This window comes from Bufo gargarizans, chromosome 6 (genome assembly GCF_014858855.1).
Source record: "Bufo gargarizans isolate SCDJY-AF-19 chromosome 6, ASM1485885v1, whole genome shotgun sequence".
NCBI classification, from domain to species: Eukaryota; Metazoa; Chordata; class Amphibia; order Anura; family Bufonidae; genus Bufo; species Bufo gargarizans.
Genome location: NC_058085.1, coordinates 367,380,886 through 367,407,604, shown reverse-complemented (window position 1 = coordinate 367,407,604; position 26,719 = coordinate 367,380,886). Strand labels below are relative to the sequence as shown.

General features: G+C 49.8%; 1 protein-coding gene across 4 annotated transcripts; it reads left to right on the top strand.

Annotated features, from left to right (window-relative positions):
- Positions 1 to 6,607: 6,607 nt before the first annotated feature.
- RIMKLB (ribosomal modification protein rimK like family member B) lies at positions 6,608 to 26,299 on the top strand. 4 transcript variants are annotated; one of them, XM_044299218.1, is made up of 7 exons: positions 6,608 to 6,779; positions 9,722 to 9,783; positions 17,485 to 17,687; positions 24,062 to 24,292; positions 24,386 to 24,472; positions 24,610 to 24,813; positions 25,766 to 26,299. In XM_044299218.1, the coding sequence occupies exons 3-7, from the start codon at positions 17,516 to 17,518 to the stop codon at positions 26,263 to 26,265; spliced, it is 1,194 nt and encodes a 397-aa protein (XP_044155153.1). In that variant the 5' UTR covers positions 6,608 to 6,779; positions 9,722 to 9,783; positions 17,485 to 17,515; the 3' UTR covers positions 26,266 to 26,299. The 4 variants fall into 4 exon arrangements, with proteins under 4 accessions (XP_044155153.1, XP_044155151.1, XP_044155154.1 ...); XM_044299216.1 differs by having other exon boundaries at positions 6,608 to 6,874; XM_044299219.1 differs by lacking the exon at positions 9,722 to 9,783.
- The last annotated feature ends 420 nt before the right edge of the window (positions 26,300 to 26,719 follow it).

The following is a 26,719-nucleotide window of genomic DNA, read 5'->3' as shown; positions in this document are numbered from 1 at the left end:
GAGGATGCGTGCAAGAGCAGTGAGGCTGGCGTGAACGCCGATATTTTTTTGGTTTCTGCATTTTTCAGGCACGGTTGTATTTTGTACATTAAACCAGCTGTATTACAACCAGTGCCCCACGACAAAATGGAGGCTGTTGTGAAGGCCCTTATGGAGGCTAATCTGCAGCAGCGATAGACAAACCTGCAGCAATGAGAAGCTAATAAGCAGCAGCAGGAGACTAACCAGTTGCTGCTACAACACGTGATGGCTTTGCAGACAGTAGGAGCATCCCCGAGAGTCCACGATCCCCGGAAAGCAGTCTTTGTCGCGATTCCTAACATGACCCCCGCAGACGACAGCGAGACCTACCTGGCGATGTACGAGAAAGTGGCCATCAGGGAAAAGCTACCCTGTGACCAGTCGATCCGTTCCTGGCATCTGATTCCCAGCGGGTGTATTTCGACTTGCCGGACGATCAAGCGGCCGACTACCAGAAAAGTCAAGGGTGAGATTCTGGCAAGACTGGGGGTGAATGTGTTGGTCCGGGCCCAGATTGTACATCAGTGGGGGTTTAACCCGGCTGAGCCTGCAACACCCCAGTATAATAACTTACTTCACCTCTTGCAAAAATGGCTACAGCCTTACGTGCTAAATCCCCCGGCTTTGCTGGATCGTCTGTTAGCAGATATGTTCTAAAGGGCTTTGCCATACCCTCTCTAGCACTGGATCGGTCAGGTGTCTCCTGGCAATGCCCTTGAGATGGTGGACCTGGTGGAGCGCTATGAAGCTACAGGAATTCAAAGGAGGGTTCTGTCGGGAGGGTGGTCGGCAAATCCGCCCGGGATGTACCCACGGCGGACCTGGCTTCGATAGTCTGCTGGCGTTGTCAGGAGTCTGGCCATGTAAGGGCTGACTGTCCCCATCAGGTTGAGCCCATGGACACTAACTATGGCTACCGTCAGTCTCTATATGCCAGGAGGCTGTGTGCAACAGGTAGCACGGAATCTCTAGACCACTTGTGCCAGGTGGAAGTGGGAGACACTCCGGCGGAGGCTCTGCTGGACTCAGGGAGTCTGGTGACCCTAGTAAGGGCTGACCTGGTGCGGTCCCCTGAGTATACTGGCTGGAAAGTTGGGGTGATGTGCATCCACGGAGACTTAAAAGCCTACCCCACCCCGCTGGTGTCTCTAACCACGGTGGCCGGTAGATGGACCCACGAGGGGGCTGTTGCCACAAATCTACATTATGAACTCATAATAGGGAGAGACTTCCCAGCACTGTGGCTTGCTATGAGAGTGACTAATGCCCATGAGACAGGGGTAACCCTAGCAGAGTGGCCCGGCTCAGAGGGGGGACCAGAACCCTGGGAACCTGAGACTAAAGGGCCAGCGGTAGGGGTGACCTCCACTTCGGTGGAAGAGGGGGAGACAACCCCGCTAAGTGTGATGATGGGAAATGTGGAGGACTTTCCGCCGGGTCCTGAATTGGCAGGGGATAATTTTGGCACCGCCCAACATCGGCACCCAACTCTATCCCGCGCCTGGGAAAATGTGTTAATAGTAGATGGTGAACCCCAACAACCTGGGGCAGAGTCAGTGTTTCCCCGTTTTGTGGTTCATCGGGATATGTTGTATCGAGTAAACCAACTACGGGTTGAGCCTTTTGAACAGTTGGTGGTCCCCAAGGCTTATCACAAGCTTGTGTTAGATCTAGCCCACTAACACGTTCTCGGGGGTCACCTGGGGCTGCAGAAATCTCAGGATCGTATTCTACAGCGGTTTTACTGGCCCAGCATATTCAAAGAAGTGGAAGAATTTTGTAAGTCTTGCCCGACCTGCCAGATAACTAGCCCCCAGCCACATTTCCGTAGTCCCCTAGTACCTCTCCCGATTATTAAAGTACCGTTTGACCGAATAGCTATTGACCTCATAGGCCTAGTACCGAAGTCCGCCAGAGGGCATGAACACATCTTAGTCATTCTAGACTATGCCACTCGGTACCCGGAGGCGGTGCCACTGCGACATACCTCGGCCAAACTCATAGCTAAGGAGTTAATGGAGATGTTTTCCAGAGTAGGACTACCTAAAGAGGTTCTGACCGACCAAGGGACCCCTTTTATGTCCAAGGTGATGAGGGAACTCTGTAAGTTGCTGCACATAAAACAACTACAGACGTCTGTTTACCATCCACAAACGGACGATCTGGTAGAACGATATAACCAAACATTAAAAAATATGTTGAAAAAGGTAGTGTCTAAAGATGGAAAGGACTGGGACCTCCTTCTGCCCTATCTCATGTTCGCAGTGTGAGAGGTACCCCAGGCCTCTACTGGGTTCTCGCCCTTCGAACTGCTATATGGCAGACACCCTCGCGGTCTCTTGGACGTGGCCAAAGAGGCGTGGGAACAACAACCCACTCCACATAAAAGTGTCATTGAGTACGTTACCCAGATGCAAGATCGGATAGAGACAGTGTTGCCTCTTGTTAGGGAGCATATGGAGGCAGCTCAGCGAGCCCAGAGTCAGGTATGTAATCGGCAGGCTCGGGTCCGGATCTTTAACCTGGGTGATCGGGTTTTGGTTCTGGTGCCGACCGTGGAGAGTAAGTTCCTGGCTAGGTGGCAGGGGCCCTACGGGGTACTCGAGAAAATTGGAGATATAAACTACAAGGTACACCAGCCAGGGCGGCAAAAGCAGAAGAAGGTTTACAATGTGAATTTACTCAAACCATGGAAAGATAGGGTAACCTGTACAGAAGACAGCTTGCGGCCGGGTTTTCTAGGAATAGAGGTACCAGCCCCTCTGTCTGAAGCAAGAGAGGCAGCTGCCACAGTAAAAATTGCTGACAGCCTCTCCTCTAAACAGACTCAGGAGGCCAAGGAGTTCGTTAGTCGGAACAAGGATGTGTTCTCGGATCTCCCTGGATGCACTTCCATAATCCAGCATGACATTGTCACTGAGCCTCAGGCAAAAGTCTGATTAAAACCATACCGGCTACCCGAGGCTCGGCGACAAGCCATATCGGAGGAGGTACAGCTAATGTTGCAGCTAGACGTCATTGAGGAGTCAAAAAGTGAGTGGGCCAGTCCTATAGTATTGATACCCAAGCCGGACGGGACGTTGCGGTTTTGCAACGACTTTCGAAAACTTAACGAGGTTTCCAAATTCGATGCGTATCCCATGCCCCGGGTGGATGAGCTCACCGAGAGGTTAGGACAAGCCCGGTATCTTTCTGTTTTGGACCTCACAAAAGGGTACTGGCAGGTGCCCTTAACCGGAGGCTGCCAAAGAGAAATCTGCCTTCATCACGCATGAGGGGCTGTATCAATATAAGTTCTTACCCTTTGGTCTGCATTGCGCCCCCGCCACTTTTCAACGACTAATGGACATCGTGCTTCGTCCACATCGTCGGTACGCTTCTGCTTACCTGGACGATATTGTCATCCACAGTACCGACTGGGAAAGTCACCTACCCAAAGTGCAGGACGTAGTGGATTCCCTTGGGAAGGCTGGACTAACTGCTAACCCAAAAAAATGTGCAATAGGGTTAGAAGAGACTAAGTACCTGGGGTATGTCATTGGGCGCAGAGTCATCAAACCCCAAGTAAACAAAATAAAGGTGATATGGAATTGGCCCCGACCTGTCACCACTAGGCAAATAAAGTCATACCTGGGAATGGTGGGCTATTACATGAGGTTTGTTCCCCACTTTGCTACTCTAGCTGTGCCCTTGACAGGACTCTTGAAGGGACACAAGTCACTGATGGTTCGCTGGGATGATCGGGCGGAAGAGGCTTTCTCCGCTTTGAAGTCTGCCCTGTGTGGGTCCCCGGTTTTGGTGGTGCCCGACTTCAAAAGAGAGTTTATAGTACAGAACGATGCCTCTGAAGTAGGCCTCAGTGCTGTACTGTCTCAGGAAGTCAATGGGGAGGAGCATCCCGTTGTCTTCCTCAGCCGTAAGCTCACCCCAGCATAGTATAGTGGAGAGAGAGTGCCTTGCTATCAAGTGGGCACTCGAGTCTCTCCACTACTATTTATTAGGGAGAAAATTCTGCCTGGTGACTGACGACTACCCTCTCAAGTGGATGAGACAGGCCAAGGACAGAAATGCCCGGGTTACCGATGGTTTCACTCCCTACGAAACATTAAGTTTTCGGTGGAACACAGGACAGGCCGGGTACACTGTCTGGCGTGTGTTCACCTATGTGACACAGTGAGGGGTTTGGTCTGGGAAAAACAGTTATTTTCCTCCCAGCATGTGCTGCTGGGCTGATTTACAGCCAGGTGAGGTCAAATACCAGACCGATTTTAAATGCCGATTCTGGGTTTTGGCAGCACCTGGCTGTCCTTAAATAGGCAGCTGGGCTCAGAAGCGAGGTCTCTGTGTTGGGGTATGGGAGCCTGGTGTCTGGATGAAGGCTTGCTACCTGTTTGGCATGAAAACAGGTTGGTGCTGTTATGGTCAAGGACTCTTTGAGGCAGAATTGCCGCATGGTGTGAATTACCACCAACACCGCAAGGTGACTTTTTGGTTGATTATGACTGCTTGTTTTGTCACTTGCCTAAAGTGTGAATAAAACACTGAACTGTTTGGTCCAAAGAACTTGTTGTTGCCTCTATACTGCGTCCGCTAATCCTGTCTACCAGAGCGAGTCCCCACACTATCTAATGTGTATGGGGTCCTCCCAGCTCTGTCCCAACGGCTGATTTCAACTGCCTTTCTCTGCTCTCCCTATTGAGAGCAAATGCATACTTGGCCGCGCCGGGTGTGCATGTTTATGGAGGAGTTGGAGAAGATGGCCACCAGCTTATGGCCTGCCTTTAAAAGCGGTACCACTTGTTTTGTATAGTACAGATGAGTCAGTATCCGAAGTGTAACCCCCCCCCCCCCAAAGAGGGAGACTTAAAAGGGAAAAATTCACAACCATGCGACCTGCTACACAGAATTCCCATTGAAATCAATGGAAGGCAGGTTACCGGTCTAAACCCACTGTGTGAACAAGTGCTTCAAGGCCTCTTTCACACGTGTCTGGCTGATCGGCTCACGGTGCGTTCAGTGAAACTCGCACCATTTTGCAAGCAAGTTCAGTCAGTTTTGTCTGCGATTGGGTTGTTTTTTTCCGCAACCATCAGTGAAAAACGTACCCGCACTTGCTTGCGGATGCAATGCGTTTTTCACTTCTATGGGGCCAGGGCTGCGTGAAAAACGCAGAATATAGAACAAGCCGCGATTCTCACATAACGCAGAACTGATGCGTTAAAAAAAACACAGACCCATTGAAATGAATGGGTCAAGATTAGTGTTGAGCGAACTTGTGTTTTAAGTTTAGCGTCTAAAGTTCGGGTTATTGAAGTATCCCGTTATGGATTCCGCTACCACGGACCATAACGGAATTTAGAATCCATAACGGGATACTTCGATAACCCGAACTTTAGACGCTGAACGTAAAACACAAGTTCGCTTAACACTAGTCAGGATTCAGTACGGGAGCTATGCGTTTATGTCACGCGCGAAAAACCACGCTTGTGTGAAAGGGTCTAGCTCAGGGGGGTCACCAACCCAGTTGTGAAACTACTACTCCCAGCATGCACACTTGCTCTGCTATTCTAAAAAACGCTCTTGGAAGTGTAAGGCCTCATGCACACGACCGTTGTTTGTTTCCATGTCCGTTCTGCCGATTTTAGCGTTTCAGATGCAGACCCATTCATTTCTATGGAGCCATTGAAAATGCGGATAGTCCACCGTTTGCCATCAACGTCTGTGGTTCCAGTACGTAAAAAAAATATAACCTGTCCTATTCTTGTCCGCGAAAAACAGTTTGCGGACCCATTCAAGTCAATAGGACGGCTAAAAATGCGGAGGCACACCCAATCGTCATCCGCGTCCATTTTATTCCTATCATTTGCATGGCAAACCTGTCTTACACTTTTTTTTTTCCTTGCTTTTTTTCTGGTGGTCCTCCAAAAAAAACGGAAGAAACACAACGGGAAACGGATCACGGAACCCCATTTTGCCGAACCGAAAACAACAGTCGTGTGCATGAGACCTAAGGCACATGCTGGGGGTTGTAGTTTAACAATTTGACGGCTGGAGGTAGCTAGGAGAATCGGCCATATTGGAGGTCACTCATCTTTCCCAGGAACAGATAGCACTATGAGGTATTATGAAAGGCTGTTAAGTCCTCCTGTTAGCCCGCGCTCGCCACAATACTCGCAGTCAGAAGAACCCACTGAACCCGAAGAACCCGAAGAACCCAATGAACCCATCACTCCCCTCAGCTCTTCCCGCCCACCGTGCGCTATTTATATACAGGGAGGCCCCTGCTGACGTCATCGGAAACCCCTAGAGGAGTACGAAGAAGATGCAAGAAGGTAGAACTGCACGATGCCCCCTGGCCCCGCATCCTCAGTACCTGGACCAATCAGCGCTCTCCGTGCTGCCGCTCCCTCTGTCACTCATTTCCTCCCTCACGTCCGAGCGCCAGCCATCATCTTCTTTTCTCCTCCTTTCCCGCCATCAGGTTCCAGCCAAAGGGCGGCGCCAGAGCTCCTCTTCCACCAATAGGGCGGCGGCGGTTGAGGTAGGTGGGTGTGGCTGAGGGCTGCAGCGTGTGCTTACTGTCTCTCAGTCGGTGTGAGTGAGTGGTGGAGTGCGGACGTGTCTGTGCGGGGCTGCGTGTCTTTGGAGGGAACTCAAGTCACATCTCGTCCTAGCTGCTCCGGCGGCGGGGGTCTCCGCCCGTGTCCCAGCCCGCCAAGGGGGAGGCAAGCCCGGCTCTCGCATCGCTCTGTGCTGCTGTAAGTGGCTGAGCCGCTCCTTTGTGCTGCCGCATTGTGCTCATCTCCCCCCACCTCCGACATAACAAAGACGACGTCGTTTGGAAGGCGGCTGTGTGAGTAGACGACGGGGCGCCAATATGGCGGAGCAGGGGGGGGTGGGGGTGGTCGTCTCTGCTGTCAGGGCAGGGGGGTTGGAGGCGAAGATGGGAGAGTTAATCGCTGGTTGGTGGGAGTCGGCTGCGCGCGGGTATCGCGATGATATCGGCCGATGTGGGGGCGATTAATCGATAGGGGGAGGGGTAGTCATTTGGGGGTATCTGAAGTTATATTGGGGGGGGGGGGGGGTGATTGTGGGATTTGTGTGTTTTCTGCCGCGCGGGCGTGTGGGGGGCGGGGGGTCTTAAAGGGATATGTCTCTGGGGGCTGGTGTAAAAAGGAAAGGCATGCAGAACAGATGGCAGTCAGCGAGCATATGGCTGGCACTGAGTGGGGGGTCAGGGCTGGGTGATGGTGGGCAATAGGGGTGCCATGGGTGCCTCCTGATTATGATGGGGGTGGTTGGTGTAATGCGCATGGCTTCTGATATGGAGGATGATGGGGGTGGTTGGTGTAATGCGCATGGCTTCTGATATGGAGGATGATGGGGGTGGTTGGTGTAATGCGCATGGCTTCTGATATGGAGGATGATGGGGGTGGTTGGTGTAATGCGCATGGCTTCTGATATGGAGGATGATGGGGGTGGTTGGTGTAATGCGCATGGCATCTTACGGAATAGATTCTGTGGTAGAGTGGGTCGGGTATTGCCCATTGTATTTAGGGGTGATGGAGGGTGCATGAGGGAAGGTAGTGTTGTGTGAAGAGCAAAGGCCAACCAGGCTAGGATGAGGTGGGCACAAGGTGGGGGGGGGGGGGTATGGGCACTGACAGGTCTGGTACAGATGGGGGGTGCTGCTGCGCAGAAGCGGATTGAAGTTCATGGTGTCTGTGGAGCCATGATATACACAGACCACGCATGATGCCAGCCTTCTGTTGGGTTGTGAGGCTGGCACTGACGGATTCATATGGGCGTCTGGGGTTTATTGAAGCCTGGAAATGGTTAGGAGTCACAGGGCACAATATACCGCCATCCGTGGCCCCCGGTCTGTGGCGGTACATGACGCCATACTGATCAGATGGGAACCTAAGGGTGCCCGTCCTGGGGAGGATGACGTGAAATGAGCGGTGTGCCGGGAGGAGGCGATGGCCAGGACCGCGGCACGTACAATAAGACGGTCGGGGCTATAGATGTATGGCAGGCTGCATGTTCTGCTTCCACCACTAGGGGCCGGCTCTGAGTCTGTGTACACAGCTGGACACATGTGGCTCATGGATGGAGGAATTCCACTTTCTGGTGGTTCCTAGGGGACCTGGCTCTACATTTCCCGCCGTCCCCTACCTGCCACGTTTTTGTGGTTTTCTAACTTCAATCTAACGTGCCTAATTTCCTATGACACGTAATCTGTTTTCCATAGAAGCCGGTCTAGGAACGTCCTGTGCACCCGCTGTGCCAGTCCAGGAATGGTTCGCACTGTTTCTTCTCTCGCAGCTGACATTCGCAGATCTGCTACAGGGTAGAATTAAGAGGGGCCCAAACCTGCGTTGATTGGCGGGAGTAGAGACGCTGAGCTGTGGGAAATGAAGGGTTAAAGAGGAATATAGCTTCTCCTTAGGGGTCAGATTGGCTAAGCAAGCCAGTGGGACGGCCACCTGGACCGCGCCACCTGCCTCGCGCTGGGTTATTTTTTTCGTGTCATTGTTTCGACGAGCGCCTGTGACACTGGTGGCTGAGAAGGTACAGTAGGGGGCGTCTTCTGATAATGTCAGACACTCTGCATCCTGCAGCGCAGGAGACTCCAGCTGCTACAGACCTACAACACTCATCATGCCCTAGCAGCGGGTATGTCTGATGCAGATCAGCACGTGTGTAGGGGGGGGGGGTTGATCCTGCCTCAAGCAGGATCTCTGCAAGCCCCGTTCAGGTGGATGTGACAAAGATCCCTGCAACAAATCTTCCACGTGTAAACGCGCTCTAATCGCAGTGAGATTCGGCCCTTCAGCTGTTGCAAAACTACAAGTTCCAGCATGCTCCTGCCGTCTGATAAGCAGCGCACAAGCTGCCGCCGGTACATGCTGGGAGTTGTAGCTTTGCAACTGAGAGCCCCATTTTTGAAAGGGGGGTCAATCTTAGGGCTCATGCACACAAACGTATTTTCATTCTGTGTCCGTTCTGTATTTTTTTTTGTTTGGTTCTGTATACGGTCCTAAAAAAACATTCATTTCAATGGGTCCACAAAAAACAGAAGGCACTCCGTGCGCGTTCTTTTTTCTGTCTTTATGTTCCGCAATAAAGTCCTATTGTCCGCATTACGGACAAGGATAGGACTGTTCTATCAGGGGCCGGCTGTTATATTCTGCAAAATACGTAATGCACGCGGACGTCGTCCGTTTCTTTTTCTTTTTTGTGGACTGCAAAATACATACGGCCTTATGGAAAGTTACTTTATAGAGCAGGGGGTCGGCAGCCTCTGGCGCTCCAGCTGTTGTGAAACTACAACTCCCAGCATGCGTACTTGAAGTGAATGGAGCTTGCTGGGAGCTGTAGTTTCAGGCGGTCTGCCGTGGTTGATGACCCCAGCGGCGGCGAACATCTTGAAGGTTGTGTGGAGAGTTGACGCGGACCTCGTCTGCCCTGATGTCCATGAATACAATCTTGACATTTTAAGGAGACACAATATGCGCCTCGTGTTGTCTCCACGACTGTCTGGAGATAAGCGGAGACAGATAAGAGGCGGCAGCACCTCTGTGGTTAGGAGCAGCATGGGTGTGATTGTTCTGTTGTGCCACACTTGTTTTCGTTGGGTTAATGCGCTGTGTGCAGCAGGAGCGCTGCTCTTGGTAACTTAATGCTTTGTCTTCTGTAGGAGCCTGTGTGGAAGATCTGCCCTGAGATTCTGCAAACAACTCACCCCATCGTCCGCTCGTAGTAAGTGTCTCTCCCTTAGTGCCCTGTATTCTTTAAGGCCTCTCGGACCGCCTGTGTATCCTTGATCTTCTGGGAGAGGGCAGACCAGAATCTGCCTGAGGACTGAGCATAGTCACAGACGGGAGGAACGGTGCCCAGCCAAACCCGCTGACTGCACCCCCTGGCCACTTGTGGATCGTTCACCTGGAAGGAGCTGGGTCGTCTGACGGCTCCTTCCCTACAGTCTTGGTCTTTCTCTTTTATTTTTTTTCATTTGAGGTGGTCTCATCTGGACACTTCATCATTTATAGGTGGTCAGGGATGTCATCCAGCGGGGGTCTCCTGTGCCAGAGCAGGGAGCAGCACCATCCACGGAGAGGGCTGCCTGCAATACTAGAATTCCCCTCTAGTGGCCGCTGCAGCTGTAATGCACGGCCTGAAAGAAAACAAAACCCATAGACCTTCAGACAGGACTGAATTCACATGTGGCAGATCTCTTCCAGAAACTTCTGCAGCCGTCGCCTCCACGAGCTCGCTGCTGCAGATTGGTCACCAGTCCGATGAAATGTACGTGGCTGCAGTGAGCGAGCGGGAGCTCGTTACATGTTTAAATGCACACGTTCACTTGGTCACAGATGTCTCTGGTTCCCATGGAGATCGTGGCGTGTGACGTGTAGATATTTGTGAGCCTTTGCGTATCAGCATTAAATCTGCTGCCGTCCTGAGGCCTCCGCCTGCTGCAGTCTCTTTAGTTACTGGAAGTAATTCCTGAAATTCCCCAGAACAGTCCGAGGAGTAGCATGCCTCTCGTGGGTTAGGATGATGGGGGTAATCTGTGAGACCTTGAGACTCTGACAGCTGCTGCAGATTAGGTGTGGCCTTGACTTTGGGAAGGGGAGCAGTTGTCAGACTGTTCTACGTGGGTCATATCTGGAAATACTTGACACGTGAATCTGAGTGCAGCTCTGGAGTATAATGCAGGATGTAACTCAGGATCAGTACAGGATAAGTAATGTATGTACACAGTGACTCCACCAGCAGAATAGTAAGTGCAGCTCTGGAGTATAATACAGGATGTAACACAGGATCAGTACAGGATAAGTAATGTAATGTATGTACACAGTGACTGCACCAGCAGAATAGTGAGTGCAGCTCTGGAGTATAATACAGGATGTAACTCAGGATCAGTACAGGATAAGTAATGTATGTACACAGTGACTGCACCAGCAGAATAGTGAGAGCAGCTCTGGAGTATAATACAGGATGTAACTCGGGATCAGTACAGGATAAGTAATGTATGTACACAGTGACTGCACCAGCAGAATAGTAAGTGCAGCTCTGGAGTATAATACAGGATGTAACTCAGGATCAGTACAGGATAAGTAATGTATGTACACAGGGACTGCACAAGCAGAATAGTGAGTGCAGCTCTGGAGTATAATGCAGGATGTAACTCAGGATAAGTGATGTATGTACACAATGACTGCACCAGCAGAATAGTGAGTGCAGCTCTGGAGTATAATACAGGATAAGTGATGTATGTACACAGTGCAGTCCTTGTTGGACACTTAGTTCTACATCTGTATTGTTCCATATCCTGTTGCTCTCGGTCGTGGGTGTATTTGGGTCCTTGCGATATGAACACCTTTTTGTTCAGTTGCAGCCGTTGTGCTGAGCTTAGTGAGCGCGGTGTCACATGGCGGCAGAGGACTTGCTGGAGGTGTTGTAATGTTGTGCGTAGTAAATGTTGGGTGTAATCTTGCTGCCTTGTAAATCAGGTTCATTGATGTGTGTGTTTCCAGTAACGTTTCCCCGCTCCTGGGCCCCTGAGGTGTGTTCTTGTGTAAAGCACTGACACATGAGGGGAAGCTCGGTGTCTCTGCTGAGCCGACACACTGACTTCCTGAGCACATGCAGCGCAGGCATGGCGGTATGCCTTCTAGGAGGCCCCTGCCTCACTGTAATACTACTTTTGTGTTTTATCCTGTATTTGTAGATCTGTTAATTTTGTGTTGCTGGGCTTGGATAGAATGCAGGAAAATGCAGTGGAGACTGACACGCAGCACCAGTGGTTTGAGGTTTCTGCCTAGCAGTGTAAAAAGAAATGAGACCGCGCTGTCGTGTACTTCAATAGTAAATCTGTCATAAGCTCAGCAGCCGGTATAGGCATCGGGGGCAGATCTACAAAGGTCCCTTTATACTGGCCTGTTTTTCAGACTATTGAGAAGGAAACTTTTCTTCCTGGAAAGCGCCTGTTTGTCGGTGGAGGAGACACATCTGCATGCAGCGATCTCCTCCACAGTATGGCTAATGCTGCATCGTCTCCATACAGACAGTTTACACAGCGCCATCTGCCGCCGCCGAGCGATGATCTAGATGCCTACACAAACGATCCAATCACCCATCGAATTAGCATTTTGCGCCGCCTTCAGGTATCGGCAGCACCTTTTACACCGCCATTTAATCTCTAATGAGTGTTCATAGGATTATCTGGCGGCTTCCCGAACTGTGTAAAGGGCAGGGGCCTTTTAAAAATTTGGTAACGCCTGTGGCAGTCTGTGCACCAAAAGGTGAAATCTACAGGCTACAGGCGGGCGTAGATTCCTGCTATAATTTATGCCACGTTCTGGGGCGCCTTCATAAATCTGCGCTGTTAGATGCCGTCCTGCGGAAAACTGCTCATCTGTGGGCGCTGTAGTGGCGGCTCATGCGGACTGCAGGCGTTTCCTTCATGGGGATCTTGCCATTACCTGACAGCCATGCTGCAGTTTGCGGCGTGGACCTTGTGTCGGAGCGGTGCGCGTTCCTTCCAAGACATGAACAGAGGAGGGGATGCGGGTGGCTTGGCCATACGAGGCTCGTTTCCAGACCACGGTGTTGGCGGCTCTGCTGACTTCTATTTCCTGCTGACTCGCACATGTTTTTCGTATTTGATGCTAAATTTATGCATTTTGCATCTGTCACTCCTTACTCCATTAGAGAGCAGCATCCTGTTCGTCCTTCTCTGCCGTTTGGAGTAAATTTTCTGCCCCTCTAGACCTTTTCTGTAACGTGCTGAGGAAATGGAGACCATTGGAAGTGCCGTTTAGCCCCGGTCACTGCTGCGGTCCGTTTTATGGGACGACTGGCTGTCCAGCGGTCACTGCTGTCAAGGTTTTCTTGGGTTTAAAGCTGCTTGGTGACCGCCAGATTGCCGCTGTAGGTTCCTAGCACTAGTCATAGGTGACGGAAAGTACCAGCGGTTCTTCTAACTTTGACTTGTAAAGAAAAAGCATCTTAAGGGTGCGTTCACGTGACCATATGTTTTACGATTCACTAAACGCAGATCTGATTTTATATATTTTTTTCGGATGCCTATTCATGTCTGCAAAATGGACCAGAATAGTCCTATTTTCGGGACTGTGGAACGGACATGCAGTAAGTAGTCCGTGTGCTTTTCGCATTTTTTTCCGGCCCTGTTGAAATGTATAGGTCCACATCTTGCCTTATGTGCGGTTGTCGGGGGGATAGCCAGCTGTCTGTGTATGGGAAGCTTTAATTGGCCCCCTGGCTGCGGTACTTTACGTGGACATAGATTTCAGTAGCGCAGTAACAACATGATTGCAGGGGTCCCAGCAGTGGGGTCTTCTGACCTGGTAATCGGCGTGAGACCTTTTGGGGTGATGGGGTCTCCTCTTTAAATGGAGAAAAATCAGATCGATGCTGGAAATGATCCCCTCCTGTGAGCGCCGCGGCCTTCTCCCAGCTCGCCAAGCACAGCGCTGTGCTTGGTATAGCACTCGGCCTCATTCACTTCTATGGCGCTGAGCTGCTCCTAGGCCCCGTGACCGATGAACTTGTCACATGGCCTGGGAAAAGCAGGAGAAGGCCACAGCACTACTGCAAGCCCTGGTGTCTTAAACAGCTGATCGGCAGGGGTCCTGGGTGTTGGACCCCCACCGATGAGATACTGATGACCTATCCAGAGGATTGGTAATCGGTAGAATGCTACTTGCACACTGGCGTTTTGGCTTTCCGTTTGAGATCCGTCAGCGGTCCAAAACGGATCAGTTTTGCCCTAATGCATTCTGAATGGATAAGGATCCGCTCAGTTTGCCTCCGAAACTGAGCCAAACGGAACAGTTCTGACACACAATGTAAGTCAATGGGGACGGATCCGTTTTCTGTGACACTAATTTGGCACAATAGAAAACTGATCCGTCCTCCATTGACTTTCAAGATGGATCCGCCTTGGTTATGTTACAGATAATAATAAAACCGGATCCGTTCTGAACAGATGTAGACGGTTGTATTATCTGAACAGATGCGTTTTTGCAGAACCTTGAGGGTCCATTCACACGTCCGTAGAATGGGTTTGCATCCCTTCCGCAAATTGCAGAATGGGTGCGACCCATTCATTCTCTATGGGGCAGGAATGGATGCGGACAGCACACAGTTGTCTGCATCCAGATCTCCGGAGTGCGCCCCCTAACATGTCCTATTCTTGTCCGCAATTCTATGGGGGTGCCGGCCAGGTGTATTGCGGATCCGTAATACACTATTGACGTGTGAATGGGACCCTTAGTCTCGGAAAGCACTTCCCTCAGCCTGGAAAAGTGGGTTTAGAAATGATCTGATTTCATCCTGAAACCACCTAATGTGTCCACGGACGAGAGCCCACAGTGGGACCAAACCGAGATCTTCGTGTGATATTTAAAGGGTTTGTCTCATCTTGGCACGCCCTTCCATATGGCCAGAAGCCCGTGTGGCAGACCCCATCAGTTGAGGTGAGCGGCCTCGTGTAATGTCGCACACGGAGATCTGATACTCGAGTACTGTACACGTGAGGTAACAGAACTTCCCTCCTTGACACGAGTAGTCGATTGCAGTGCACCTTTGAGCCCATTCTCCCCAGGAGCGGAGGCCTGTGGGTGTCTCCACCTTACGGACAGTAGTAGATCTGTGCCGTATCCACTGGTGGGGGGGCCTATTCTATATAGCGAATTTCCCATCCAGATGCGAGGCGTGTGGTGAACGGATAGCCTCCAGACTGAATCCTGACCCGTTATCCTCAATGTGTCTGTGCACACCAGTTTCTCACTGATCCTCTCTGCATTCTGGAATATTGTGTTTCGTAAAAGTGAACGGGGCTGCGTGAAAAAACATTCGGCATCCGGTTACAGTGGGTTTTTTATTTAATTTTTCAATCGCATCAAAAACTGAGACGCTGAACACAATCTCAGACAAAACTGATTGGACTTGTGTGCCAGAGCATCAGATCCTGACAATCTGTATGGGCCTAACGCTGTAGGCGTGCCGCGTTGCGTCAGGCGTACTCCTTGCCTGTGGCGCCCGTCTGCCCTGCACATTGGTAGCTTCATTAGCTGTCCACCTCGGTGGCACACCCTGTCTGCATTGCTCAGTGCGACGCTACGAAATTCTGACACCGTCGATGTGGCCCAGTATCTAGCATGTCACGCCTGACTGGCTGTCATGTGTAGTCTAATAATGGTCTGTAGGCCGGGTCACACACGCGGTGTGAGAGGTGAGGAAGGGGTTAAATTGAAGTATCCGGCCGGTGGGGGAGACATTCTAGTGCTGACATGGCCGATTGTTCAAACAGGAATATTTTTTTTTTCTGTAACCACATAGTGAATTGGAGAGTGAGCTTCCAGCCCTGCGCGCCTTAACTCCTTCTATGCTGGGAAGGGCTGGTAGCGTTTTCTCTTCCCTTCTTGCGGCGCTGGGTGCGATTATGGCACAGGAGAGGGGGCTGTCTCCGAACCTTCTCCCGTCTTGTACGCAAGGCAAAAGGGTTTCATGGAGAAACATGCCAGTTCTGTGCTGCCTGCAGTGTGCTTAATTCATGGAATTGGGAGGGGGGGAGGCAGACGTATGATTAATGGTGCGCCCAGAGGCCGGATGAGAGCGGCGGCATTGTGCAGCGAGGTGGAGCTTCTCCAGGCCGGTTTGGGCAGAGGGGGGTTGGATCCTGCTTTTCTCCCCTGCATCTCTTTTGTGCAGCGCTCTCCAGGTTGCAGGATGGACGGGGGGAGGGCGTCATGTGGCCGCTTCTTACATTACACTGAGCCTATTGTCTGCCGGCTGCGTCTCTGCAGCAGGAGGGGGTTGTGGAGCTGAGCTGCGTCAGCAATGTCAGCCTGCGTCTCGAGGAGGGCGATGCTGAGAGAGTGCCGTAAAAGTTAATAACCATCCTTTTTCCGCCAGGTAGACATGGTGTCTTTGTGCGCCTCACCGTGATGATTAACACATTAGACGTCTGCATCACATGTCTCCTTGTGGTGCAATTTTTTTTTTTTTTTTTTTTTTTTTTTTTAGAGCATTGACGTTTGTAATGTGGATAGTTGTATGGTTCGTCATACAGCCGGAATCGGTGTGGGTGACGCCACTCTGTGTAAGGCCTTGTGCGCACGACTTTGTAATTTGCGATCCGCACAAAATATGGCTGTCCATGTGCATTCCGTATTTTGCGGAACGGAACAGGCGGTCCCTAATAGAACACTGATATCCTTGTCTGTAATGCGGTCAATAATAGGACATGTTCTATATTTTATTTTTTTTTGTGACACGGAATGCACACTGAGTTTATTAAAAAAAAAAAAATTATATTTTTTGCGGACCCATTAAAATTAATGGTTCCGCATACAGTCCGCAAAAAAATGGAACGGGCTTGGAAAGAAAATACGTTCGTATGTATGAGGCCTAATTGTTACAGTTCAGCCCCTTATTATAAGTGATCAGACATGAGGCCAGCCGCCATTTTTAATGTGCTGCAGATACAGATGGCGCACAGTCCATGTCATACTGGGGTGTAGTTATTCTAATGTGACGCTCACGTCTATCACAGCCCCCCAAGGCAGAGCGGATCCATTATATAGATTGTGGTCACTTGTAGATGGAAGGGATCTCATCAGATATCTAATGTGCAATATTCACTGATTGTCTAATGCAGGGATGCCTAACCTGCGGCCCTCCTGCTGTTGCAAAACTACAACTCCCAGCATGCCTGGGCATCCTACAGCAGGGCGTAGGCTTGGAAGTTGTACTTTTACAACAGCTGAAGGGCCGCTGCTTGGGCATCCCTGGTCTAGTGTGTGCTGGGTCAAGGAAGAATCTGGCATGTTGGATTTCAGGGGGTTCCTCCAGGACATAGGTGATGCCTCGCAGCCACTTTTCTCATTTGTTCTTGGGGAGATCTGTCAGATTACTGCTTTCTAAATGATATGGAATGTGGGGGAAGTGAATCCTGCTTATATAAAGCCTGGAGTTAAAGGGGTTGTCACCAGGATCACCTTTTTAACGTCTGGTGGAATGGGTAAATAAAGCATTACTCTTCTCAGTGCTGCCGTTCTAGGCCCTCGCTGGTCTCTGCTCCTTGGTGCTGGCTCGACGCACTGTTTGGCATCTACTGCCATTTCCTGTCTATCAAAATGGAGACCTGGGGACAACCCCTTAAGGCCACCTTAAAGGGCCACTATAGGTCTTGACTGTAGTTATAGTATTCCATTGTTTCCTTCGGAATATCTAGAGGGAAATGGCGTTACACATGAGCATTCAGAGTAGATGACCGGAGACTAGCTTAGGTCAGAAGTAGGGATGGGCTTGCAGGTCACGCCTGGCCATATTGTGCCTTCTGCTGTAGGTGTGATCAAGGTCCTGATGTGTTACAGACCAAGGCCCATGTTCTCACTGAACTGAACGCTTCTCCCATTTTTCTTGCAGACCACTTACCACTCCCTCTGAGCCTGTGAAAATGTGCAGCTCCAATGGCCGTGTCTGGTTTCTGACTGACAGAAGGATAAAGGATGACTATCCCCAGCAGGAGATCCTCCGCGCCCTCAAGACAAAATGTTGTGAAGAAGACCATGAGTTCCGGTATTTGCTCATGGATGAGGTGGTCTTGACCATTGAGCAAGGAAACCTAGGTAAGCCGACATAACGAGTCATGGCCGCAGCTTGAATTGACACTTCTGAAAATGTGCGGCCTAAACCTTACACGCGGAGGCCTGCAAAGTGCTTGACCTGTTTACCCGAGTTTGGTAGACGCTTTCCCTGCATTTCACTATCTGACGTGGCCTGAAACTACTGTTCACCACTGAATCCCAGTGACTGCAGTGGCATCAGACTGGGATCTGTCCGAAACCTTGCACTTGTGCAGTAAACCATTGTAGTCAATGGAGTCTAGTAGTCAGCAGCTATGTCGCCCTACACAGCACACTTACGCTATATTGTTGCCCTGTGGTAACGCCTCGCGCCTGTCCTCATCAGTGTATAAATATTACCATTTACATTGACCGAGTAACACTGCCATACAGTGTAAGTATACAGTGCTGCCACCAACGTAGGCAGTACTTATGTTGCCTACGTAAATGGCGCTATACTGCTCCATACATAAAGTAATCGAAGAACTGTGCTAGACCAGGTTTATGTAATATTTGATGACCGATTTGCCCACCCCCAAGTCTACATTGTGATCTTGATGCATTGTAGCACTTCATGCGTTGCAGCGAATGGGTTCCATTACAACCTGCAGGTAGGTACGTCATAAGTCGCAAGAAATCGGCAGGCTTCGGATTTCTTTGGTACTGCTGTGCTGCAGTCGCGGAGGCTTCCTGATCGTAATTCGGCAACGTTAAAGGGGTTTTGCCATCGCATATAGTGGGGGCATATCACTAGGATTTACGACCTCAATTGTCTGATAGGTGTGGGACCCTCACCTACAACAAGAACTGAGCGTTAAAATTAATGGAGGGCGCACTGCGCATGCACAGCCCCCCTCCATTCTTTTCAGTGGGGCCGCTGAAAAATAGAGCGCTGGTTCGGCTATTTCCGCCTGCCCCATAAAAATGAATAGGAGCAGTGCTTGGTGGTGGACGGACCCCAGGAAACCCGGGGTCCTCCAGCCACAGCTCTCCATGCTCCGTAGGACTCGCACCTATCTTAGCGATATGCCCCCCATTGTATGTGATGGGAATACACCTCTAATTTTACAAAAGAAATGTGTCGCTGCAGGTTAAAGTCCCTGTGCAGCCCTAACCAGAGACTGGTCCGGAGTGTGTGAACAGATCCAAATGTCCCCTTTAGGCCTCATGCACACAACTGTTTTGGTCCGCATACAAGCCACAGTTTTTGCGGTTTGGATGCGGACCCATTCACTTCAATGGGGCCGCAAAAGATGCGGACAGCACTCCGTGTGCTGTCCGCATCCATTGCTCCGTTCCATGGCCTGCCAAAAAAATATAACCTGTCCTATTCATTCAGAGAAATAGATTTCCAGCATGAAGGAGATAAAATCTTGCATGTTCTTTATTGAATATTCAAAACGTACACATGGTGCTGTGAAAGAGGTCCCTCCGTGTCCCTGGTCAGACCGACATGTTTCGTGCCAGCCGTTTTGCAAACAAGAATAGGCAGTTATATCAATGGCGGAACGCACACGGACGCCAACTGTGTTTAGTGGATCCGTAATTTGCAGACCGTAAAACACACAACGGTCGTGTGCATGCAGCCTTCTAAGCATAGGAATGGGAGTCGTCCACCATTGCCCTGTGAATGGCTCTGGAGCGTGCAGGCATTCTGTAATGTATTGTCTGATGTCCACATAGTGCTATAAAAGCTGATGATGGCTTCTAGGAGTCGCCTCCTTCAATTTATGTTGCTTTCATAACCACTACGGGGGAGGGGTTGCTCTTTTGCTGCTGGTTTATTATAGTGTCCTTGTGGGATTTTTTCCACTTGGCAGAATACGCAGTTTGTACAGTAAAGTGGAAAAGCAGAGAAGGCATCACAAGACCCGAGTGCGGAGCCGCCCCCTCCTCACCCTGTTAACCCCCCCTAGTCTTGGGACGAGCCCACCCCGCTGTAATAAGGGCATGTGTTCAGCCCGTTCTATGGACGTGCTGTCTAGGGTTATGTAAGGCGCTGGACAATGTTTGTAGTTCATACATTGGATTCACTTATAAATTAACGGAGGTTAAGTAGAGGGCAGGTGGGGGGAACAGGGGGATAAACTGGAGCTTACACCCTTCCTGATGGAGGATTACAACAGGACAGCTCCCCAAAGGATGACTTACACGATGCAGACGTTGCCCCCCACCCCACGTAAACCTCCGTTCTGTTAGTGTGTACCCCTCCAATCTGAGGGGGCTGTTTATGGCTAAGATGATGGTGCCGGGGGGAGTGGTTTCTGGGACTAAGACAAGCCTGATAATGAAGGGGTGTAGCGGTGCAGCGCCACAGCCATTCGTTTCATTGGAACTGTGCTGAAGCCCCTTGATTTTTGGAATCGTTGGGGGTCCTGGGATTCCTAGTGCAGGGATCAGCAACCTCTGGCACTCCAGCTGTTTTGAAACTACAACTCCTGGAATCCTGTTCACGTCTATGGGAGTTATTAGAACAGCAGAATACAGGTGCATGATGGGAGTTGTAGTTTCACAGCAGCTGGAGTGCCAAAGGTTGCTGATCCCCTGTCCAAGGCTAGCACCTAATATATGTATGTGTATAGAGTACAGGTGCACACCTCCATGGCTGCAGTGCAAACTCGGATGAGAACTACAAGTATCAGCACGCTGCGTTATGCACAGACACATGCAAACATTGAAAACGTGAATAAATGTAGACTGCATAACGCCTGTACTTTATGAAAGTTAGAAGCTCTTTACACATTTTATTTCATCAGGAATGTCGGGCCCATCTGCCAGCTTCTATCAGACAGGACCTACACTAAGTCTTGCCTCTCCTGGGCGTTTGGCCCACAAGTATCCCAGTGAGCTGCCATTTATAAGCCGAGAATACATCTTAAGATGGAAGCATTGTATTGCAGATTGGGGGTTGTTTTAGCAGCGTCAGCTCTTCATCTCCCATTTCTGTTTTGTTCACTCAAGAATTTCCTCTGTTTCTCAAGTCGTCTTCTCAATCAGCATTCCAAGCACTTTCCAGTGTCTGCTTCTCCCGTCTGTCCATCTCCTGCAATGCGGCAGCTATAAATGTGTAACGCAGACTGAGCCGTGTCCTTTTCAGTGTCGCCATCTCTCCGGTTAGAGATTATACCATTTTTATGTAGCGCTCTAGCTAAAAGGAAAGAAACCAGTCCTCTCGTGCAATCACTGACCCGGTCCCCGATGGCCTCGCAGCTGCACGAGAGGCACCTATTGTGGTAGAGACGTTAAGGTCACTGAGCAACAATGAATGGCTTATCCTCGGCAGGGCCTGAAGTGATGGAGCCGCTGTGTGGCAGGGCGGTTTGCACGGTTGTGTGCGATGGGGCTTATGGGCCAGTGTCCACCCTATTATGAAGGGTTGACATGGTTTTCCTGTTGGCTCGCTGACCAAGCAGTCGCTTTCTTACTGCATTTCCCATGCATGAGATCATGTATCATGAGTCTTGTGAAGTCCTCTGTAAACACGCACATGTCTGACACCCCCCCCCCCCCCCCCCCCCCCCCCCCCCGGGCTGAGCAGCATCCTGCATGCCTCAAAGAGGGTTTACATGACCTTTCATTTAGGATCACTCGTGGCTGTGGAATGGTTATACATTTTTTATTTTTTTTTGTAAGTGAGGCAAGTAAGGATCCGTTACTAACTATTCTGGAGCCCAGCACCACCGCGCATCCCCCAACGTCGCAAAGTTAGAGCGCTGTAATGTCGCGCATTCGCGAGTACGCCATATGTCAGTGCCGGCATAGTGTTCCTTCCCTGTGCTGGCATCAACCTCGGGGAACAAACCGCATGCGCTAGTTGCAAGATTACGGCACTCTAACTTTGCAATGTCAGGGAGCAAGGAGGAGATTCAGAGGATGTGCAGCGGTGCTGGGCACCTTCAGTGGCTGGGCTCCATAATTGTTATATTGAGAGTAAATAAATAAATTATATATATATATATATATATATATATATATATATATATATATATATATATATATATATATATATATATATATATATTTTTTAGAGGCAGCGCTTTCAGTGAACAGGTGAAGACCCCAAACTTTAATCCAAGCGACGTTTTCGGCCTGCTCAATGAGGCCTTTATCAAGCTTGAGCTTGATAAAGGCCTCATTGAGCAGGCCGAAACGTCGCTTGGATTAAAGTTTGGGGTCTTCACCTGTTCACTGAAAGTGCTGCCTCGTTATTTATTCATTATATATCGTGGAGGAAGAGCCGACCTCTGTGGGGATTTGCACCCAGTCCAACAACTCTGACTGACTGTGCTGCTGCACTATCTGTATGGATCTGTATATATATACATACAATAAAAGCACACAGAGCTATGGGGACTGGGTATTGCAGATGTGCTAGGGGCCATCTAGCAGCCCATGTCCTCAGCTCTATACACAAAATCCAGGTGACAGGTTCCCTTTAAAAAGAAATTGTAAAAAAAAAAGTTATATATTATATATCCTAAACACCCACAAAACATCTCTCTAGCTACTCCATTCACATAAAAAACAATACATGCAAAATAGGAAACCCATTTTAAATTTATTTTGCTGTCAATTTGGCCTTTTAAAGAATAAGCTATAGTTTAGGGGGAAAAAAATCCTCAAAATTGGCGGGTGGAGGTCATTAAATCTAAAATTAATTTCTACTGTAAAAAAAAACTTTTTACCAAAGTTCGGTTCCAAGGTAGCACTAGTCAAAGTTTTATGCGATTCGCTCATCCCTTAGTTAGGCCCATTAAACCACCATGTGCTAAATCCTGTCTGGTCATTAAGGCCTTTTTCAGGCCTGGTCATTAAAGTGTTAATTGCATCCTACTTCTAGCAGCAGCTGTGCTTGGTATTGCAGCTTTGTCCCCTTCGAACCCCTCAGCACTTTCGGACCACTGACTAGCCGCGGGTGCAAAGAGTCTGACCCGAAGGGATGGTTAGTTTCCCCCTCCCTTAAAGGGATTCTGTCACCTCCCCTAAGGCAAAAAACGATTTAAAACCAGCCATGCAGCACAGCTTACCTGGATTAGGCTGTGCTGTTCAATCTTGAAATCCGTCCAGCAGTTAGTTCAAAAAACGAGTTTGATCAATGAGGAAATGCGTCCTGAAGGTGCCCAGAGGGGCGTTTTTTTCTTCTGAGAGAGCCCAGTCCCGCCCCTTTTTCAGTGCCCAGCCCGCCTTCCTTTTACTTCCTAACCGCCGCCCCCAGCCTGCCACAGCCTCCCCTTCCTCTCCTCCCCCTCCCTCTTGCCGAACGAAGTCTCGCACAGGCGCAGTACCCACTGAGGGCTGCGCCTGTGCGATCATCAGGAGACTGAGGGCGGCAGCTTCATCTTCGTCACTGGGCATGCGCCGAGCCCAGTGACGTCCGATGCTCGCTCTTCCCTGCTGAGCGAGCATCGGACGTCACTGGGCTCGGCGCATGCCCAGTGACAAAGATGAAGCTGCCGCCCTCAGTCTCCTGATGATCGCACAGGCGCAGCCCTCAGTGGGTACTGCACCTGTGCGAGACTTCGTTCGGCAAGAGGGAGGGGGAGGAGAGGAAGGGGAGGCTGTGGCAGGCTGGGGGCGGCGGTTAGGAAGTAAAAGGAAGGCGGGCTGGGCACTGAAAAAGGGGCGGGACTGGGCTCTCTCAGAAGAAAAAAACGCCCCTCTGGGCACCTTCAGGACGCATTTCCTCATTGATCAAACTCGTTTTTTGAACTAACTGCTGGACGGATTTCAAGATTGAACAGCACAGCCTAATCCAGGTAAGCTGTGCTGCATGGCTGGTTTTAAATCGTTTTTTGCCTTAGGGGAGGTGACAGAATCCCTTTAAAGGTGGCTGAACCTGCCGCTCTTGGTGGGAACGGCTGGTTTTCTAATGGGTGAGATGGACAACTGGTGCGGAGATGGGGTTGGGCAGGGAAGGTTTTTGGCATGGACGATCCCCCTGTTCCCATAGGTGGCAGCTCATTCCTCTCCACAGCGAAAACGCATGGATGCCAGCGCAAACCGAGCATGCATGTGTATTGGGGGCTGGTAGGGAGATCTGAATAGCTTTTTAAGGTGTTTTTCTACAGGGCACATACAGAGAAATAATGGTTTTTGCCAACAGGCAATCCAAAAAAGTGTTTTTGGGGAAAGTATTTGTAGAAGGTGAACTATTTCTTTCCATGTACGTCATGGTTTCCTGTCCTCGTTTTAAGTGCAGGGTCAGCACAGTTTAACCATACAGCAGAAGCAGTAGTTGTGTAGCCTCCCCTGTCTGCGGCTGCCCTGCCTCATTTTGTTTTACTTCCGCAGGCGCTGTGCGCGCACTGTACATATGCATCACACAACTATATTATCTGCATGTATTTAGGTCTGACATCTGTACTTTGTCATTTCAGGTCTCCGTGTGAATGGAGAGCTCATCACTTCGTATCCCCAGGTGGTTGTAGTCCGCGTGCCCACTCCCTGGGTGCAGAGTGACAGCGATATCACTGTCCTCAGGCACTTGGAGAAGATGGGCTGTCGACTGATGAACAGACCACAGGCCATCCTCAATTGTATCAACAAGTTCTGGACGTTTCAGGAGCTAGCGGGTCATGGCGTGCCCCTGCCAGATACCTTTTCCTATGGTGAGGCATCTGCTTTTCTTGCTTGCAGATCCATAAATGGAAGACTACTTCTTATTCGTTCTTATGTTGACGGGAATGTGTTTACTTTCACAGGCGGTCATGAAAACTTTTCCAAGATGATCGATGAGGCAGAAGTCTTGGAATTTCCCATGGTGGTGAAGAACACCCGGGGTCATAGAGGTGAGTCACATAATGCCAGCCAAGGCCTGGTGGTGCATGATGGCAGAGCAGCCCCCTGCACTGTACATGGTATTACGTCTACTTTTACTGCTGCCTCTGCGTCTAGAAGCATTGCTCATGGTCTCTATGCTTTGTAGGTAAGGCTGTGTTTTTAGCCCGGGATAAGCACCACCTGGCTGACCTGAGTCATCTTATCCGGCATGAAGCTCCCTACCTGTTCCAGAAGTATGTGGAGGAGTCGCATGGACGGGACGTGAGAGTCATCGTAGTCGGCGGTCGTGTGATTGGCACTATGCTAAGATGCTCTACGGACGGCAGAATGCAAAGCAACTGTTCTCTAGGTATAAAATCAATCGTTATAACCTTCCTATTCTTCTTAATTGGTATTTTATTGTATATTCTTATTATTCTTATTCCCCTCCTTGAATTATTAATGGGAACAGTTCAAATTGGACTGATACCTGCTGGAACACTAGTCAGTCGGGTCTGTCTTATGCTGTTTGTTTGCGATTTCCAGCACTTCCGTTATCTTTACTCCGGTTCTATAACTGAGCAGAACCGAGATCGATAACCCTGATGTGAAAGCAGGAATTGTAACTTGTGAATATAACTTAACGTGGTTTACCTGCCCTGGGCATAGATCTCTGGGGGGGTCCATAAACTAACCACTTCCCAGATAGAGCCTTCTGCTTCCAGTACTGGCACTGCCAGTGTACTCCAGCTCAGCTCCCATTCAGGTGATCTAGCCCCCCCACCTATCAAAAGCCTTTAGTTCCTGCTTTCCTTGGTTGAAGTCATAAACTTGTCCCCTGTCCACAGCAGGGTGGGGGCATGCAACCATATCAATGGAGTCTGTGAAGGTTCTCATTTATCCAGGTCATGGTATATATCTGTAAAGAATAAATCAAGGATTTCTTGAAAAGAACGGGTGAAACGTTTTCAAGAAATCTACAGAACGTCCAGTTGCCTTGATTTATTCTTTACCGTTACATATCAATGGAGTTGCAGTGTGCACATATTCACTGCCATCCATTTGATCTGTATGGGTCTGCTGGAGCTCATGAGGACTGTACTTTTGGCCTAAAATGCAACTGCAGAAATACATTCTATAGTAGGGAGGGGGAGAGATGCAGCTGCAGTTCAGTAAGGTGCTAGCTGATGGAGTTTTTTGTTATTTTTTTGCACTAGATTGCTATCATGACAATAAGAATGTACAATGTTTGTTTAGTAGTTTGTTTTAGTCAAATTGTTTGTCGCTTTAATTCTAATCGTAGCCTTCCTCTTTTGTTACAGGAGGAATCGGGATGATGTGCACACTAAGCGAGCAGGGCAAGCAACTGGCTATTCAAGTCTCCAACATCTTGGGAATGGATGTGTGTGGCATTGATTTGCTCACCAAACAGGATGGCTCTTTTTGTGTCTGCGAAGCGAATGCCAACGTGGGCTTTATTGCGTTTGACAAGGCCTGCAACATGGACGTAGCTTCTCTCGTGGCCGACTATGCCCTTTCGCTCCTTCCAAGTCGACTGACCAGGCGAATGTCCCTCCTTTCTGTCGTGTCCAGCACAAGCGAGACGAGCGAGCCTGAGCTGCCTGGCGTCACCTCCGGCACAGGCGTTGACGTGCCTGCTCCTTTACTCCATCACCATGAAGCTGGAGACAGCATGAGTGCTAGCTCCAGCTCTGTGGACAGTGATCCTGACACTGCCACGGAGAGGGAGCTCCTCACCAAGAGCGCCATCTTTAACATGAACCAGCTTCTCGCCAGCGAAATCAAGCTTTTGGTGGAATAGAAAATTGGGAGGGGGGAGGGGGTTGTGAAAAGTGGGTGGGAGGGGAGTGGGGTTGGATTATGTGGGAGGCGGGGGTGGGGGAGTCTAGCACGTGTAAATATGTTGGGGCCATTACTGCTGGTGTTGGGGTTTGGGAGGGTTGGGCAAATGCAGAATCCCTGTTGTAAATGAGGCTGCACCACTGAGCTGTGAATTGGGGAAGGTAGTAGCTAGGAGACTTCTTCCATATTACATTGGGCATATTTAAAGGAGAAGTATATGTAGCCTTTCTGCTGCTTTGCTCAATTATTGCTGAACGTTGCAACTTAATCCGTTCTGTAATTATAATTTTTTTCTTTCTAGAAGGGACACCATGTAAGTCTGGAGAGACGTCTTCTGCTGGTTATATTCATGTGGCGGACGCAAAGTTTGAGCAAAGTTATATAATTTTTGTCTTAAATTTTTCTCACCAATG

Bases quoted from the DNA above. Each gene is read 5' to 3' on its own strand.
- RIMKLB (XM_044299219.1), top strand. From the start codon at position 17,516: ATGTGCAGCTCCAATGGCCGTGTCTGGTTTCTGACTGACAGAAGGATA. The intron at 17,688-24,061 runs GTAAGCCGACAT...TTGTCATTTCAG, and splicing joins CATTGAGCAAGGAAACCTAG to GTCTCCGTGTGAATGGAGAG. The intron at 24,473-24,609 runs GTGAGTCACATA...TATGCTTTGTAG, and splicing joins GAACACCCGGGGTCATAGAG to GTAAGGCTGTGTTTTTAGCC.